This window comes from Pseudochaenichthys georgianus, chromosome 9 (assembly GCF_902827115.2).
Source record: "Pseudochaenichthys georgianus chromosome 9, fPseGeo1.2, whole genome shotgun sequence".
NCBI lineage: Eukaryota > Metazoa > Chordata > Actinopteri > Perciformes > Channichthyidae > Pseudochaenichthys > Pseudochaenichthys georgianus.
This window is the reverse complement of record NC_047511.1, coordinates 39,410,376-39,428,345: the sequence shown is the minus strand read 5'-3', so window position 1 is coordinate 39,428,345 and position 17,970 is coordinate 39,410,376. Positions and strand designations below refer to the sequence as shown.

Here is a 17,970-nt window from a genome sequence, read left to right as displayed (position 1 = left end):
CACTAAGGGCTGTTGTCACCGTAGTTGTTGACATTGACAGCTGCAGTGATCCCGCAGATGATAAGAGGAACTCCACCAGCTATCAAATAGAACCTTGAATAATAGAGAAAAAACATTAAAACACAAGTTCCCAGCTGCAGTTTCAGAAATCAAAAGCAGTGTTTGTTTGTGCCACAGGATGCTGTTTGACCTTTGGCTGCTACGATGTTTTTAAATTGCACATGTTGGTGTCATTTTGCTCCAATGTTTCTCTGGCTGTCTATAATTTAAACGGAGCTGTGTGATCCATCACTCCTATAGTGGGCAGAGTGTTACAAGGGTCAGCACAGGCTCCAGAAGTCTGTGATTTAATGCAGCCTGTTCCCATGTGGCTGAGTGGGCAACAAAGGGGTAACGGGGGGGGTCAGCCGGGTCAGAGTATGATTGCAGCTTCTTGAACACAGGGGCAGGGGTGGAAGGAGAAAAAGAAGGGAATATTTTGAAAGACAGTGCACCCCCTGAATCACCCTGCGCAGATTTATGACCACCCCTCTGCTTCTGTTCCGTTGGTGTCATACTTTCCTACCCTCCCCCACTCATAACGACGTATAGCTTTTACAGCAAGACTCTGTTATGTCCCTCCAAGGGACATCAAACACAGAGGGACTTTAGTTGTTGGGCACAATGACCCACTTTGATGGGGCACAGTCTGGGTGGCCATGCATTCAAAGTCTGTCTAAAACATAAACCGTATTGACAGCAACAATCAAACAGTACAGGAAGTGGGTGACATTGAGTTGTTGCTCTTCTCACTGACCTGAGCATGGGTCGCTGAGTAGGCGGAGTTGGAGGCTCTCCCTCTGGCTGTCGGGGCGTTCGCCACAACGTCTCTTTGTAGATGACCCGGGCACTGACTCCGATCCACAGCAGGGTGGAGAGGGAGGAGTAGTGCAGGGCGATGCCCACCTGTCACACGTTACACTCAGGTAAGACACTAGCCTCCACACTATTAATCAAAATGAGGAGAATTGAAATGCATCACTTACTGCTTGACAAACCACTGGGTAGCTGGTCAGACTTATGCCTCCTACGTAGATGGCTGTCGTCATGGCTATGTGGAAGCAGGTATTCAGTAATGTGTGCCAGCTTTTTCTGGAAATGTGAATTGAACTGTAGGAGCAAACATAACAATTATTTAATAAGAAGCAAATAAAAGAAGTGTGTTCATGCACATACAATGCAGACATACATTAAGCGTCTCTGAGCACTGGGAAAAGCGCTATAACAATTAAATGTATTATTATTACCTGTGGTGTAGTATGTGTGTGATGATGATGGTGAAGAGGCAAAGGAGGAGCAGTGCAGTGCAGGCGTACACCACAGGGTGGAGCACCCTCACAGAGATGGGGTTGGAGTTGGGGAAGTCAGGCACCTCCTGGAGAAGAATTCCACACAAATGTACATTTCATTGAACCTTGATAATCCAGGATTATTACTAATTTAAACAAATATGTAAATGAAAGAAATAAGGGAACACGATTTCATATCATATGGAGAACAATTTATGAAGCTTTGTAGATGGAGTGGAGCCACAACATCTCCCAGCATCCAAACAACACTTAGTCCCATTTTAAGAATGCCTGTCAAATGTCTGTGAGTCTGTGTGTGTGGGATTGAGTGTGTGTATGTCAGATGTTAAAAGGGGGCGGTGGGTGGGTGGGGGGTGTTTGTTTGTTTCGTAAGTATGAGTTGGGAGGCAAATTATGTGCTGACAAACGTTTTCCATCGTTTTTTTGTATTTTTTTACTTTTGTATTAATTTATTCATGTTTTTGTTTATTTGGAAGAAATGAATTGTGTTTTGAAATGCTTAATGTGAAGTAAAGTTCAAACCCCAAAACAAAAAGACAACCCGTAATGGATGATGAAAACCAAGCTACCTGCAGCACAGCGTAGTTGCTGAGCAGCGAGCAGCGCAGGGTGGAGGTGCTGCTGTCGCTGTGGACCAGCTGACAGCCCTCCTGGCTCCAGCCCCCCTGTTTCTCCAGCCCCTGCAGGCTCCACTGGGCCGCCACAGCATCAGAACCAGGGTACAAGTGACGCAGAGACACCCAGATGGGCTCCGAGTGGTTCCACATGCTGCAGCCGTCTGTAGCGAAAGAGGGGAAATTGAGTCACGGATACTTTTACATTGATACATTGCTTCAAGAGTTTATTCCATTTGAAGGACATCTCTCAACATCCTACACAAACTGGGTCCTAATGTGTTCTTATACGTAGGTGGAAATAGCTAAAGTGATTGCAAAGATTGTCAAGGTTGAACAACAAATGAACAATGAAAAGGGCTGTAATGCGTCAGGCATGGTTGCTCAGATAAAGTAAATTCCATCAGTCCCAATAATGAAATAAACTAGCACTACTGGATGGTAGAGGAATGGCTTCCTGCTTCCTCAATGGATTTTTCTGTAGATTGAAATAGTTGAAAATCAAAACTAACTGCTGTGTGTTTGTTTGACCCCAAGATCCAATTACTGATGCTACAGACGGACTCTTTTTTGTGTGGATAATGCTACAGTGTTGCAGAACTTAAAATATTTTAACATGATGTCATATCCCACAATGCCATCCACAAGATCGTAAAACAAAAAAAGGCTCATAAAGTCTTTCCAGCAGTAGTTTTAGGAGCAATTTTGTTTGATTATGAGAAAACAAAAGTGGTTTCACAAAATAGGCTGAGGGGGTTTCTCACCTAGGCCAACAAAGATGACTGGAGTGTTGACGCTACGGCGACGAGAGTTTTGCCCGGTGGTGCTTGAGTTCCCAAACAGAGGGAAGAAGCTGCCAGTTCTGAAGGCTACAAATTGAAGCTTACAGTCTGCAGGAGCATCGGGAGGAAACAAAGTAGCTGGGAGCGTCACGGAGGCCAGGGCTACTGAATTCTGTGGAAGTAAACACATTTTGTATTTATGTTAGAATCCACCACCAGAGCGACTTGATGACTTTGATTGCAGATACAATATAGCACAGTATTTAGCATTAAAAATAAGGGGTCCTCAAGCTTACCTTGAGTGGGAAATGGTTGAGGGAGGTGTTGTGGGAGCCGGTGCTGCAGCGGAAACGAAGCTGCTGCTCATGAGTGGATTCTGAGGTTTCCATTCCCAGGCTGCCTGTAGAAACCTCCCGACGCTGGTACGCGGTGCAGGTGATGCCAGTGAAGTGGGCCGGTCTAATGAAGTGGGCCTCCATTACGATGTTCTTAGATACCTGCATGCATCAAAATATAAAGGGTAAAGAATGTGTTCATGTTTCGTCATGTGTTCATCAGCCATTCAGATCATTGATAGGGTTTACATTTTGCTTTCTGAACATAGGACATTTTGTGTAAGAGGCTAAATCATTGTGGAAATATAAACATATGCACCATAGTAGCAATTTTACACTAAACTCCCACATTTTAATAACTACACACACATGTAATTTCCTGTTGTCACAATATAATGGGAATGTAGGAATCACACTAAACTTGCTTTCATTGTTGCACATTCACAGCATAAACATTTTGCCTCTGTGTTTGACCATTCCTTATGTTAGAAAAAAGCTGCTACCTCTTGGGAAGCAGTGTAAGGGTCAGCCACCTCTCCAGGCACCAGTTAACACTTGGTCAATTCAGGGACCCCACATATATATATTTTCAGGATATATTCCGCTTATAACATGCTCTGATAAAAAGGTTATGATAAAAGTTACATTTCGGTTGACAGTCCCTACCATGGAGAAGTCCTGAGCGTGGCCATGCAGCTGAGGCCAGGCCAGCGTCTCCAGAGAGGAGACGATGGAGCTGCAGGCTCTCTTCTCTCTCTGGGCTAGAGCGAGGATCTGGCTGTCCACCTGCATCAGGTTACTGCCCATCTCCACCAACACCTCTGACAGCTGGAACAAAAACACAAATATTTTGTTTGGGATTAAGCACAACATACCTAAATACTGTATGTAAGGCAAGGCAAGGCAAGTTTATTTATAGAGCACTTTTCAACACAAGGCAATTCAAAGTGCTTTACAAAAAATGAAAGACATTAAAGGTGGGGTAGGTAAGTTTGAGAAACCGGCTCGAGATACACTTTTTGTTATAGTCCATGGAATGCTCTTAACATCCCGATAGCAATGAATATCTTAAGTGCTTTGACAAAAAATCCATAAAATAATCTGTGGAAGCCGTAGTACTGTAAAAAGCACGACCAATAATTTTAGCCGGCCCGGCTAAAATAACTGGATGGCCTACCTGCCTGTCAGCCTTCCATCTGTGCACAAACTTATCTCGTGCCCTCATTGGTCATGTGCGCGTTCGTGTGTGTTGGAGGAGGGGCTCTGTAAGGAAGTGGCAGATTGTTTCCGGCTGTGTATTTTCAAATTCTAGCGCACTCGAGCTGGTTTCTCCAAAATTACCTACCCCACCTTTAAGCATTAAAAAAGAAAAGCTAATAAAATAAACATTAAAAGGAAAAATACATGGATAAAAGTTACAGTGCAGTCTAAAATATGAATAGTTCAATTAAAAGCAGCGACAAAAAGAAAAGTCTTCAACCTGGATTTAAAAGTAGTAAGAGTTGCAGCGGACCTGCAGGTTTCTGGGAGTTTGTTCCAGATGTTTGGAGCATAATAACTGAACGCTGCTTCTCCATGTTTAGTTCTGACTCTGGGGACAGAAAGCTGACCAGTCCCTGAAGGCCTGAGAGATCTGGATGGTTCATAATTTAGCAGGAGGTCAGAAATGTATTTTGGGCCCAAACCATTCAAAGCTTTATAAACCAGCAGCAGTATTTTGAAATCTATTCTTTGACACACAGGAAGCCAGTGTAAAGACTTCAGAACAGGAGTGATGTGATCCACTTTCTTAGTGTCAGTGAGGACTCGAGCAGCGGCGTTCTGAATCAGCTGCAGCTTTCTAATAGATGTTTTAGTGAGACCTGTGAAGACACCATTGCAGTAGTCTAATCTACTGAGGATAAAGCCATGGACAAGTTTTTCCAAATCCTGCTGTGACATTAGTCTTTTAATCCAAGATATATTCTTTAGGTGATAGTAGGCTGATTTAGTAACTGTTTTAATGTGACTGTTGAAACTCAGGTCAGAGTCCATGACTACACCTAGATTTCTGGCTTTATCTGTTGGTTTGAACATTGCAGACTGAAGCTCAGCGCTAACTTTTAAACGTTCTGCCTTGGCTCCAAAAACCATTACCTCAGTTTTATCTTTGTTTAATTGGAGAAAGTTCTGACACATCCAGTCATTGATTTGTTCAATGCACTTACTCAGTGTTTGAATTGGAGCATAGTCTCCTGGTGAAATTGTTACGTAAATTTGTGTGTCATCCGCAGAGCTATGGTAACTTATTTTGTTGTTTTTCATTATCTGAGCCAGTGGTAGCATGTAGATGTTAAAGAGAAGAGGCCCCAAGATGGAGCCTTGAGGAACCCCACATGTCATATTTGTCAACTCAGATGTGTATTTACCTATAGAAACAAAGTTGTTTCTATCCTTTAAGTAGGATTTAAACCAATTTAGAACTGTTTCCGAAAGTCCCACCCAGTTTTCCAGTTGGTCTAGTAATATGTTCTGGTCAACAGTGTCAAACGCAGCACTGAGATCTAATAATACTAACACTGAAGTTCTGCCACTGTCTGTGTTTAAGTGAATGTCATTAAAGACCTTTACAAGAGCAGTCTCAGTGCTGTGGTTTGGACGAAAGCCTGACTGGAACACATCGAAACAGTTATTTAAATGCAAGAAATTACTCAACTGTTGAAAAACAACTTTTTCAATGATTTTACCTCGAAATGGGAGGTTTGATATGGGCCTGTAATTGTTCATTACTGAAGCATATATATACACATATACAATCAAATCTTACCTCTCGCAGCTGTCTGACATATTCCATAAACTTCTCCATAATTTGCGCCACATACAACACATCCACAGAGTCAGTGAAGCCTGAAGTCTCCATGGTGTAAGTGCGCACCTGATGTGCCACAGTGACCGCGTTGGACGCATTGATGGGCATCTGTGAGGCAAAAACAGAGCAAGGTATGACGTTTTGAAACAAGTCTACATGGCATTTACTGAACAGGAACCATGTATTGATGTTAAGCTACTGACCAGGATGAAGGTATGCAGGACGCGGGTGATGCCATTAGTGTAATGACACTCTGAATAGTCACCCTCCTGCCAGTTTCCAGAGCGGTCACAGTATCGAGAGGCTTTCTTCTCCTCAATACCTCCCTCCATAGGCAGGGAGGAGTAACGCAGCTGCAGGCAGTACTGATGTGAAGTGATACCCGCCAGAGTTCTGGGCCACCTGGGGATTAAAAACCAGAGCAGGGTGAGACCCCTGTTTCTTTAGGTATGTATTAATAATCCTTGGATCTCTTACTAACCTGAACTCCCCACGGTTGTTGACAAGTTTATCCTCTGGACAGAAGGAGGCACTGTTCTCCAGCACCACTATTTCCACAGTGCGAGACGAGTTGCCCCGCCCGGTGGAAACCACACACTCCCACTCTCCCCTGGCCTCCACATGTACGTTAAATAGGATAAGCTCACTGGATAGAGAGGATAGAGCCAGCTAATTATAACAAATTATCACCACATGTTCTTAAGTGTGCAGCACTAAAAAAAATACATTATTCTACATCACATCACTTTGCACAAGGTGAGTGGTTTCAATCATGCAATCATTTAATATATTTCTGTACCTGGTGATGAAGGTGCAGTCATGCAGCTCACTGTCCTCCAGCTGGACGCCCATCTCGGGGTCAGAGGTCACCAGCTGACCATTGTGACGCCAGTGCAAGGTGGTGATCTTGTCCACTAAGGTGGCGGTGCAGTGGAAGGGCAGCCGGTCGCCTTTAAAGACCACCTGGCGCTGGGATGGCAGCAGCGAGAGGGTGTGCAGCTCCAGAGGACCGTCTGAGCAACATGGTGGGAAAGACGCCGCCATTACACATCACTCTGAATGACTTCTGCTGCTCTCTCATTACTCAACCTCATCTAAATGTTTCCACAGAAGCTATTATGAGTCTGCTTTTCTGGGGAAGATTGGATGCAGGCAGCAGCAATTCATAAATTAAACCCACAGGATTAGTTGTCAACACGGCTCACTGATAGTTTTATAAATAAGTTCCTGCTGAGCTGCTGGGATTGATCTCTTTTATCCCCTTTTTGGCGCACTAAATCTTAAAAATACACGCACGATCTTAAACGGTTGTTATGAGCGTGCTGTCATTGTTTTACACAAGCCAATGTTCTCTGACACAAAGTGGTGAACTGCCTTATTCACGCTGGGCGCTCACCACAGCTCAGCTGGCTTTCCCTCAGTCCACGCAGGGGCTTTCCCTTCAGGCTCCTTGGGTAGGCACACACGGTCTCGTCCCCCAACCGGGCTGAACTGCTGCGGAAGAATCCCGGGACCCAGCGTAACCCGCAGTCACAGAACAGGTAGTCCGAGTTAAAGTTTCTGTAGAGAGAAGTAACGGTCATGTATTCTACTTTTCACTCCACCTGGCTCCAGTGTTATGGGTATTGTTCTTTATAGGATCCACATGTATACCATTATTTGTTAAGTGACACCAAATTCTCAGTTGAATACAACACTATATCTGTAATATGACAGATGTGTTGTTGTCACTGTTTGATGCAATACATAACAGTTTGGTCTATTAAAATCAAGAACATGCTTGCTCAAATCGGAAATGTTTAAAATCTGATATATTTCCTAATTTATTTTTGCCTTGGTTCAAACGTCTACAAATAATTGTATAAGAGAATATCCTAACCTAAATAAAAACAAGTGAAACAAATGATCATTGCTTTTATGAGTTTTCAACAGGCTTGCGTTAAAAGATATTTTAAATGTTTCTACGTTATTTATGATTCTATTCAGATAAAAGATTGTTTTCTGTGAGAGTGGATTTATTGTAGTATAGTGCCACTGCCCTCTAATACTCACACTTGCTTGAGGGACGGCAGCTCCTGAAACACTCCTGGGTCTAAAGTCGATATGATGTTGCCAGAGAGGTTCCTATCGGTACAACAAATATATAAACAAGTTAATTCCATGGCTTTCCAACAACGCAGATTTGTACTTTTATGGTATCAGTTGAACTCTTACAGTTTGGTGAGATTGGTCAAACCCTGGAACATCTCTGCAGTCAGGCAGCCAATTCGGTTGTTGGATAGGTCGCTAGAAATGCGAAAAGACAAAGGAATTTAGTTAATTTTAAATCAGGAGGACTCAACAGATTGTGATATCTTGTCTCTTTTGCATGTTGTTGTTGTTGTGATATCAGATCAAACACTACACAAAGGACCTTCCGGTAAAACTGTGCAACACTACCATTCTGCTCTTGTTTTAAAATACAAAGTTATTTCCCACTAATAGAAAGCTTAGTTAGAAATGTTAACAATCATGTCACTTTCCCTTATCTCCACTCCATGGGACCCCAGTTAGAGTTTATCAGTGATGGGCTGAAAGCGGGGCCCCTGTTCTGCCGTCCACCTCTGAGTGTGATGTATAGCCACAGCCAGAGAGGGATCTGCTCTGTTGCACCTCTGACACTACCCAGCAGAGAGCTGTCCAGAGCATGTGTTTATCTCCCCCTGTTTGTTTTGAGAAGCCCCAGACCAGGGAAAACACAAGTAGGGGGAGGAGGGAAGGGGAGTCACGCGGTGCAGCACAGACGACCAAGAACGACCCACGCCAAAACCAGAGCTCGGTGTCCAAAGACGCAAACAGTCGCTTCACTGACGTGTGCGAAACCTCTGCCTGGCCCTGAGGTTTCCACGGTGGTGGAGGTAGGAACCAGAGAGGAGAATGCAGGGCCCCCACAAGGATCAGCAAAAACACTTGTTGAAGGAGGCCTTTTTGGTCCACTGACACCAGGAGCTCAATATAACCCATGTTATCTGCCATGAGCTGCCAAAACAGTATCTGCTTAAGATATATACGAGGTGATATGTGAGCCATTTTCTTCTGTAAATGCTGCTCATTTAACAACAAAAAACGACCCCGCTTCCTTCATTTGTCTCATGCCATTCCCATCCCTGTGTCTATGATTTCGGTTCATACAGTATGTTCACTTCTGTTGACGTCTACTCACAGTTTGCGGAGCTCGAACAGGCCCTGGAAGGCTCCGGGCGAGATGGTGCTGATCAGGTTGTGCTTGAGGTCCCTGCGGAGAGAAAGCATAAGGGGTATAAGAACATGCATAGCCTAAAAGGGAGGATATTGAAATGTACATTTGGATACAGTTGCAACACTTTTTGGGGAGTTAAATGACAATATTTAAACCCATACTGTATATGTATGGTTATCTTGTAACTGGAGGCAGAAGCTGAGTTAAGTACAAAGACTGGAAACCAAACCTGCCTACCACTAGCTGATTCCTCCTGCTTTCAGTCTTTATGCTAAGCTAACAGACTGCAGCTTCATACTTAATGGACATTGACATCGTTCCTCTCGGCTAACTCTCAGCAAGAAACCAAATAAACAAATATCCAAAAATGTTGAACTGTTGCTTCAACACCAAGATGTCGAAAGGAGGCTTCTTTAACTTGAAGAGTGAAGACACATTTCCTAAACTTGGCTCCTCCAGTGGGACACAGCAGGGAACCTCTGCAAACAGATAGGACATATTATCCCGTCTGCCCCCTGGGATTGAAGCTAGCCAGATGCAGATACTCAACTAAATAAAATATGTGGAATCTAAAAGTGTTAGTCCATTTTCAGCTCGTTTCACAACGACTCTTCACATTTTAGTGTTAGTCATTGCAAACACAAACATTCATTTCGTAAATCTACCTTTCTAGATCTGATTACTATCCACTCATGTTTCCTGCCCTCTGGTCAGCCAGGTGCTCTTCCTATCATTTACATATTCAATCCTGGATGTTTTTATTGGCAAGTTAGGAATATCTAGGTTAGAGCAGGTCAGGATATGGATGGTAATCGGCAGGACGTGGTCGATGTGGGCTGGAAAGCGATCCTTGTTGCTACAGCATGAAAAATGCCTGCTCCCATCGGACTGGTCACAGAAGAGGGTTTTCTTCCAGTGGCTCAAAAGCATCAATGCTGCGGCTGCATTTTTGTCTAAATCACTACAACCACTGTGGTAGGCAAGACCTCAGGGGACTTTCTGGTGCTTTTTTCTCACCAAAATGATCTGTCAGCGCTGTTCTCGAACCACGCTGCCTCACACCATGTACAACCTCAGGTATCTCTTAACCATTGTCTTGTCCTCTTTCCAGATGAGCTATTTTGATCAAACTAGGGCAGGAAAATGGTTTTAGAAAATGACTTCCAGTAAAGAAGCAGACCGTGTGGTATGGCTGGGACAGAGTCAGAGATCAGGGGCTTTGCTGTTGGTCCACGCTCTCGCTCAGCCATCGCTCTATCTGGATTATGGATGCAGGTTATAATGATGGAGCAAAGACCTGGCACCGGACCAAAAGGCTGAGGTCTGTTGTGTATGTCTGAGAGCAGACAGCCCAGCTCTTTGAGTGCATGCCAGCTTGTCACTTTGCAACAACTTCACTCACAGGTTTTAAAAAAAAAAAGGTGTAGACGTTTTCATTTCTATTTTAGGAATACAACGGATTGTTAGTGTGATTAACAGAGATGCTGGCCTGTCACAACATCCCTTTGAGCGTGTGTGCGTGTGCGTGTGCGTGTGTGTGTGTGTGTGTGTGTGTGTGTGTGTGTGTGTGTGTGTGTGTGTGTGTGTGTGTGTGTGTGTGTGTGTGTGATCTCTGTACATGTAAACGTGTTTCTGTGTGTTAGGAGCTGAATAGAATTTGAGGACCTGAGAACAATACGGCTGTTTCCAATCTGTGTGTCCCGGGACTCATTAGTGCGGCGCTGAAAGACGAGGCACTGCCCACTATTTCCTCTCTGATGACCGTCGCTCCCTCCCTGTATGTCCTCCTCACACTCATACACACACGCCTTGTGTCTTCAAATGATTTTAAATGATCTGCCGACATGGTGATACCTTGTATTTAACACTGCTTAATCCACTCTAAAATAAGTGCATTTATGATCAACTGCATCACGTCCAAAACAGTTGGACATTTTTCTGTACTCTTGTAATTTTATAAACGATTGTGCCTTTTTAATTTAAAGAGTCCTTGACCAGATTTCAAGACTGACGACCTTTATCTCATCGAAGGCTACATTAGCCGCTACCGCATAACACCCACATCTCCAATCAAAGTGTTGGTGATGGCGTTGCATTGTGGGTAATGTAGGCTACATGTTTGGCCTCCTTGAGGGTAACTGTCTTCACGTTAGGCCCCTAAACTCTTAATAATGGTACAGCATTGTAATTCAAGATTTGATTCAGGTCAATGTAGATCTAAATTACATATAAATTACTTTACAAAATCAAGGCTATATCACACAGCATCAACTAGTACCTGGTAAGTTGATGGAAAATAATTGTAAACATGTGTTGTGTTTCTAAACAGAACAGAATGGTATGTGCACAACCATACACACATACACCGCATTGCTGTTGCTGTCCTTAGGAGACCTTGCATTGGAGACGTTGCATAATGCGGGCTGAGGACTTTTCTGTTTGCCGCTGCTTTCAGTTAAATCAAATACATTTGAATATCTTACACACTGCACTGTAGTTTTTATTGTTGTATTGTATACCTGTATTCTTCTATATTAGCTTGTTTTATGTTTATTGTATTCTCTTCGCTATTTAAGGACTTTTTTAAATCTCATTTTAAAATGTGAATGTGTTGTACTATTTCTTGATGCCCTTAATGTTTAAATGTGTTAGTAAAGCACTTTGAATTGCCTTGTGCTGAAGGGGGCTATACACACATGCCTTACCTTGCATTGGTTTACATTCTCTTTTTGGATATTTACAGTAACCTAAAGCAAAATGCATGACCCTAACTGAGTAGTGAACTGAGAGGCACATCACATGATAGTGTTTAAGCACCTCAAGCTTTCTGGAGACAAACATGTTACCCAGTGTGAAAAACAGCACTCATCTAGCAATGGAAAAACAAGTGATCACACACTTTTAGGTTTGAATCACACTTCAAACCTAAGCATTTCCTGAAGTCTTCTCCTGTGTCCGCGGCACGAGAGGTTACAGCGCAGTGTGTGTATGGCCGGAGGAGTATCAGCAGTCCACTACTTCTGATGCACTCTCTTATCACCAAGCTGGGGAATGTTGAGGAGCTCACCACAGTCAACAGGGCTTGAATCACACGCCAAGTGCTTAGACCCACACCCTAATCCAGGCGAAATCTGGGCTGCAGCCCCGCGCCACTCGCCCACTCCCAAAGATTTATTTCCAACTTTATTTCCAACCTACAGTCCAGCAGCTCATTCACAGGCGATGACTTGTCTGTGTGCCCTCTGGAGTAGACAGAGCCCGCCCTGACAACAACTTCACAGCTCAGTGGCCTCCACACTGATGACAACATCTGTCACCGAGCAAGAGGATAATAGCGGAGACAGAAGAAATACTTCAAAGCCTCACGCTTGCTGAGCATGAACATATCAGAGTTAAAAAGGTTGAAAGTTGCAACTTGTAGATGTCACTTTTTCATTATCTTCAGAAGGAGCTACACGGTTGGTGTTGACAGGTTATTATTCCTTTTAACTGTAGCTTTGTAACCTCGGCTGCAGTGATTTATCCACTTCTCCACATGTGGCTTGTGCGATGGGGGCGTGGCAGACTTTAGCGCAGAAGAGGCCATTGTCTGCAGCCGCTGGGACTAACACCAGCGACTGACATCCCCCCCCCCCCTCCCCAAAACTCCTCCCGATCAATAGGGCTGGTCCTCTGCCGTTCTGAAGAGTGATTTCTCTGTGGGGATATGGGATGAGCAGCCTGGAGAGGACCGACGTGCTTGTAGGGCATCGAGAGGGTAAGACACGGTCTGTAAAGCGCTCAGACGTGGAGTGCTCCATTATCAGGAGCACAGCCATGGGGACTGGAGTGCTCCACTGACATTGTTTAGGCCCCGGCCCCGCAGGGAGCTGGGAAAGTGACCGAAGCCAGGGAATGGCCACTCATTATCGCTAGACTGGAATCAAGAATTTCCTGTTCCTGGAATTTCTTTTAATGGAAAGACATGGCAGCAGCAGAGAGCCATTATTTAGTCTTAAACTGTATTTATTTCTTGTAGCAAACCATTAGGCAATTCCCTGACAAGATAAACAAATATATGGAAGGATTGGAGCTTTGGTGGAGAACAAGTACGCAGGGATAACAAGCACCTCGGTTCCTGACAGAGGTCAGTGGAGACCATTTTTGTGCTGCGTGTCATTTCCTGTCTGCTTGGCATCTGTAGCACGGAGGCCCTTGCTCGTTTATTTTTACAGTTTCCTTTTTAGCCTTTTTTTTACTAGCTAGCTTTCCCCTTTAGGGAGGGGCAGGTGGGTAAGGGGAGTCGGTACTGGGCAAAATCGTCCCTGTGTTTGGCCTCGCAGACCCCACCTCCAGACTCCAACACACTTGCTCACAATAGGGGCTCTGTAACACAGGCCCCAAACCGACTCCCTCCAAAACAGGAAACCGGGATCTGCCGGCTCTTGTTTTTCTACTAATTTCCTGCTTTGCTGCCCCTTCCCCAGATTATTTTCTTTACTTTTTTCTGGTTCCTCTAAGATTGGGTATACCTCATCAACTTGTTATCACTGTTTCTCTGGATGTCTTAGTGCTGGCGTGCAGCTAAAGCAGCAAATAGAGGCGAGTACATTCATAAATCTGCTGTCCTTTGAAAAACCGTTGCACACAGACTTTTGACTCCTGTCAAACCGGAACAATCACCACCTGACCGTCATGAGTGTATTATGGTTTAGGAGAATAAAGCCCTCAGCTCTGCTCGGTACTGACAGAAACATAAACTGTGTATCCAGCGGCACAGAAATAGAAATATACACTTTTGCTTGAGTTGTTAAATGCCCTAAATTGATTATATGTTTCTATAGTGTGCAGTAAAATGAGATGGAGATTATTGTGCCAAAGGAAACTCTGGAGCCACGGTCTGGTACTGACTGTAGCTTTTGGACCGGACGACAGAAGGAGGCAATGCCCGCTGCAGCCCGCTTGAACTTTACGAAGTCTAAAAGCGTGCAGAAAAAAAGACTTATTCTTTTTGATGGGACGCGCAGGATATCTTACTATTTGTCAGATTCTCAGAGGTGAGGAGAAAAAAGGCCACTATTGTCTTTTTACTTACTCATCTAACTAACATTTATCAAATGTTATTAGTTTGATTCTGTCAAATTGAGTCAATTGGTGTGAAAGACCCAAACGTCTCATTCGACGTCTTTAACAACCAGAGCGTTGAGACAATGTACACATTGTAACTGGGATGGAAGGGGTCAAACGCCTTTCATTCAAAGTATCAATGAAAGCGGAGACTCATGTCCGCGAGTGAATTTCCCTCCAGTAGGTGGACATGTACCGAGTGGGAAGGGGGAGGAACAGCGAGAGACCCAGTGAGCTGGGAGAGGGGAGATGCAAAAATAAAGCAGAAAAGAAACACAAACGGAAGTGGGGGGAAGTACGTCCTGGAAAAGCTCAAGTTCCTCTGAAGGAAAATGCCATTGAAACCATATCAAGTTTGCCGTATGAGTGTGTGAGAGAGAGTTACTGGCGTATAAACCGTACAATTTGGTAATGGGCTTATGAGGGGGCTCACTCGCTGTTTCAATAAACCCCCAGAGCCACGACTGAGCTAGGCTTGCAATACAAACACACCCCGTTCCTTCAGTTTATCTGAAAGACACATCTGGAGTCTATCAACTCCAGCAGCAACCCCCCTTTCTGTTTCCACTCTCCAGCACGCTTAACCCCTTCCTCACCCGCTCCACCTCTTAATGTCATGCACTCTCATTAGGTGACTGTTGGCTAACCGGGGGCCACTTAATGGCGTGTGCGGGCAAAACATGCTAACACAAATGTTCAATTTTCATCGAGGAAAAAACGAGTACGTATGTGTAACCTCCGTAACGGGCCGTAGCTCTATTTTGAGTAGTGGGCTGCTTCAATCTGAACCTTGTCTTACCCACACTGGTCTAGACAGACTTGATGTTCCGACTCATCAATGTAATTTGCGTGGCCTGTGTGGAAATAACATCAATCTCCCACGAAGAAAAACAATCCCGGATTTATATAAGAAGACAAACGGCGAGAGCTTTCCTTCTCTCCCTCCCTTCCAGCCACCATACCATCTTTAGCCATCTCGGCTCCACTTCCCCTCCGTCAGATGGTAAAGTTGTTTAAGTTGGACAACTTCCTAACCCCCGGCTGCTCAGAATGGCAGAGGAGATTTCAAGGTTGGTTTCAGAGCGCCTCAGGCAGAGACTGAGTGGCCCGCCTCCCCTTTTTGTAAAACAGATACTATCGAGGCACGGGAGGAATGGATAGGCCCATGCACTTAATGTGATAATGGTGTGTATGTTTTATCATGAAGACATTTTCCTAAAGATATCCAGCATCTGCACAATATCACGCACTGGGAGTCTTATTATCGGTCGCAGGGTTAAGCGCAAACTTGCCTCAACTCTTGTTCCTTTACAAGCGACAAACAACTCCTTATTTCCTACAGCTGAATGGTTTTTATAATACGCTATTATATGATGTGTTTTATTGTGCGTTTGTCCTCTTTATGGCTAAGTCTGGCACGTCAGCATGATCTCATTTGTATCAATGTGCATTGTCCCTTCTTAAATAAATAAACACAAATATTCCCTGTGCATACTCTCCTGCAGTGCAACGAGAAGTACAAGTACAGTCATGTCAGGTACATGTATACGGTAGGGAATCATTTCAGACTCCATGTTGACAAAGTCTCTCATGCTGCCAACACCTGTGAGCCTCTAACCCGTCCGAACCACAAGCCTCACTCTCTCCTGCCTTCCAGACCTGCTCACTGCGAGCGCCCTGCTGCTCCCTCATCCATCACCATCGCTGCCCTCTGCTCTCCTCCCTGCTCCCTCTCTCCCTCTCTCCCTGTAGGGTGAGCAGAGCTGGTAATGAGGGGCCCCTTGTGCCCCTGCCTGCCTGTCCTGTGTCCCATGGTGCACGGGCCCTGCTTGGACAAGTGCCAGACCGGCTCGACCCTCTCTTTGCTCATTATTCTCATTACCTCGCCTCAAATCAGTGCAGGGCCGGCTGCTGGGATCTGTCCACAACTCATAAAGGTCCCAGCTCGTTAGCGGGGCTGCCAACGTCAGATCCCATCAGAAAGATGGAGGTACAGTATCGACGGCCTGATCGCGTGTTGGAAAGTTATTTTGCACATAGCAACCGCTGACACAGAAACCAGGTATGGTTCAAATGGTGTTGCTGGAAAAAAGGGATATTTCCAACATCCAAGTGTAGCTGTTGGATGGCAGGCATATTTAAAAAGAGCTGCACAAACACAGTAGTCCAGTAAAAGGGCAAAAACAAACAAGGCTAAATTGCTCCTTTGCACTTGGGTGGTTTGGCAGGTTATGAAGGCGCAGTGGCTTTGGGGAGGTTTGTCCCAATGAAAGGGCTAACTGTGTAGATTGCTGCACTGTCTGGCCCAGGCCTGGAGGAGGGTGGCCTGCCCTGGAGCTGTTTCTCCCACCAACAACAGCCGATCAGACTACATTTAGGGCTGAATAGATAGTCTAGTGTGAGTGGCCTTGAGAGAAGAACCAGAGCCATTGGAAAGGACTGGACAAGAAGCAAAGGTTGCCCATACTAGGAAACACACTCGGAGCTTCAGCACACTTGGAGTCACAACAGAGAGGGAGAGTGAGCATGTGCAGTCAGGGAGCAGACTGTGTGTATCCTTGTCACATAGGGGAAGAGATGCAGTCGTATTCCCTGATGTGTGTTTACTCAGCGCTAGTGGGCCGGCCTTTGATTACAGCACTGACCACATCATATGAGTAACTGTTCACTACTGCTCCAAATGATTAGCACATGTCGACGACATACTGGAAAGAAAGAGAAGACCTGGAGACACAAAACAAAAGAAATCTCACATCCAAACCTTCTACCGTGAACTCACCCTTCCATCACAGCAACGGTGAATTTCAATGCGGCACTTTTTCGCATCAGACAGCATATTTTACCATGAGCTCAGTTGTAATTATAAGCTGTGCTCGATTAAAGGTTGAAGACGTCAGTGAGTGAGCGAGCGGACCTCCACTGCTGTGTGTCAGAGAGCCAGAGGAGGTTGAGGCGGAGGAGTGAAATGAGGCCTGCATGATTTACGTTTCGTCCTCTCCTCAACACCAGGCGCCAAGAGAATAAGTGTGTGTGTGTGTGCTGGTTTGTTTAGCCTGTTCTGTGTCTTTCTCACAGGTCTTCTAGCTACGAGCCTGCATGAAAGCTCCACCCTGCTGCCCCCTGCTAGTTTTATCACTGCTCCAGCTACAAGGGCCTGTGAGTGGGTAAGCTCAGGTTACCCGACCCGGCGACCCTACGGCGCTACGGGGAACACTCTCGGCACTTACAAAAACAAGCAACACCAGCTCGATTTACATCAGAAACTTCAAGCGACTTCTTTGGCTTTACTTTTAATTATCCTCCGAAGCTATTTTAGTCACAGGGTATTGTATTGTCTTCCTGTCAACAGCTTTATTAGCCTCTTTGTTGCTCGACAATTAAGGCGAGAACTTGGCCTTGGATCTCCCATGGCATTCAGATGCCAGACATAAAAATAGCAATCTCAGCAAATGTGGCAGGTCTGGTGTTAGCTCCAGCAGGTACATAACAACAAGACAACAACTGCAACAAATTACCATATTTGTCTTTCTTTCAACATTTTTGAGAAGCTTGTAACCTTCATGGGTGGCAGCTCTGAGTGTCATGTGGAACTAATATCCCTAAAACATACCCACCCCCTCCCCAACAAATTAAGTATGTCTGCCAGACTACAGTATCCACACTGAAGCGGATCCATGTGTGTTGTTAGCTACCAGGAC

The 17,970-nt window shown here is 44.9% G+C and overlaps 1 protein-coding gene across 1 annotated transcript in view; it reads right to left on the bottom strand.

Moving 5' to 3' along the window:
• The window catches only part of adgra2 (adhesion G protein-coupled receptor A2), a 40,487-nt gene that overhangs the window by 3,163 nt on the left and 19,354 nt on the right, over nucleotides 1-17,970 (bottom strand). Inside the window, exons 4-19 of the mRNA XM_034090168.2 lie at nucleotides 9,131-9,202; nucleotides 8,143-8,214; nucleotides 7,981-8,052; nucleotides 7,325-7,488; nucleotides 6,728-6,941; nucleotides 6,410-6,574; nucleotides 6,132-6,330; nucleotides 5,887-6,036; nucleotides 3,747-3,908; nucleotides 3,042-3,242; nucleotides 2,728-2,917; nucleotides 1,919-2,127; nucleotides 1,287-1,414; nucleotides 1,026-1,149; nucleotides 797-945; nucleotides 4-93 (exon numbers count right to left, since the gene is read on the bottom strand). Of these exons, the coding sequence (XP_033946059.1) occupies nucleotides 4-93; nucleotides 797-945; nucleotides 1,026-1,149; nucleotides 1,287-1,414; nucleotides 1,919-2,127; nucleotides 2,728-2,917; nucleotides 3,042-3,242; nucleotides 3,747-3,908; nucleotides 5,887-6,036; nucleotides 6,132-6,330; nucleotides 6,410-6,574; nucleotides 6,728-6,941; nucleotides 7,325-7,488; nucleotides 7,981-8,052; nucleotides 8,143-8,214; nucleotides 9,131-9,202 (2,361 nt within the window). The remainder of the gene's footprint in view (nucleotides 1-3; nucleotides 94-796; nucleotides 946-1,025; nucleotides 1,150-1,286; nucleotides 1,415-1,918; nucleotides 2,128-2,727; nucleotides 2,918-3,041; nucleotides 3,243-3,746; nucleotides 3,909-5,886; nucleotides 6,037-6,131; nucleotides 6,331-6,409; nucleotides 6,575-6,727; nucleotides 6,942-7,324; nucleotides 7,489-7,980; nucleotides 8,053-8,142; nucleotides 8,215-9,130; nucleotides 9,203-17,970) is intronic.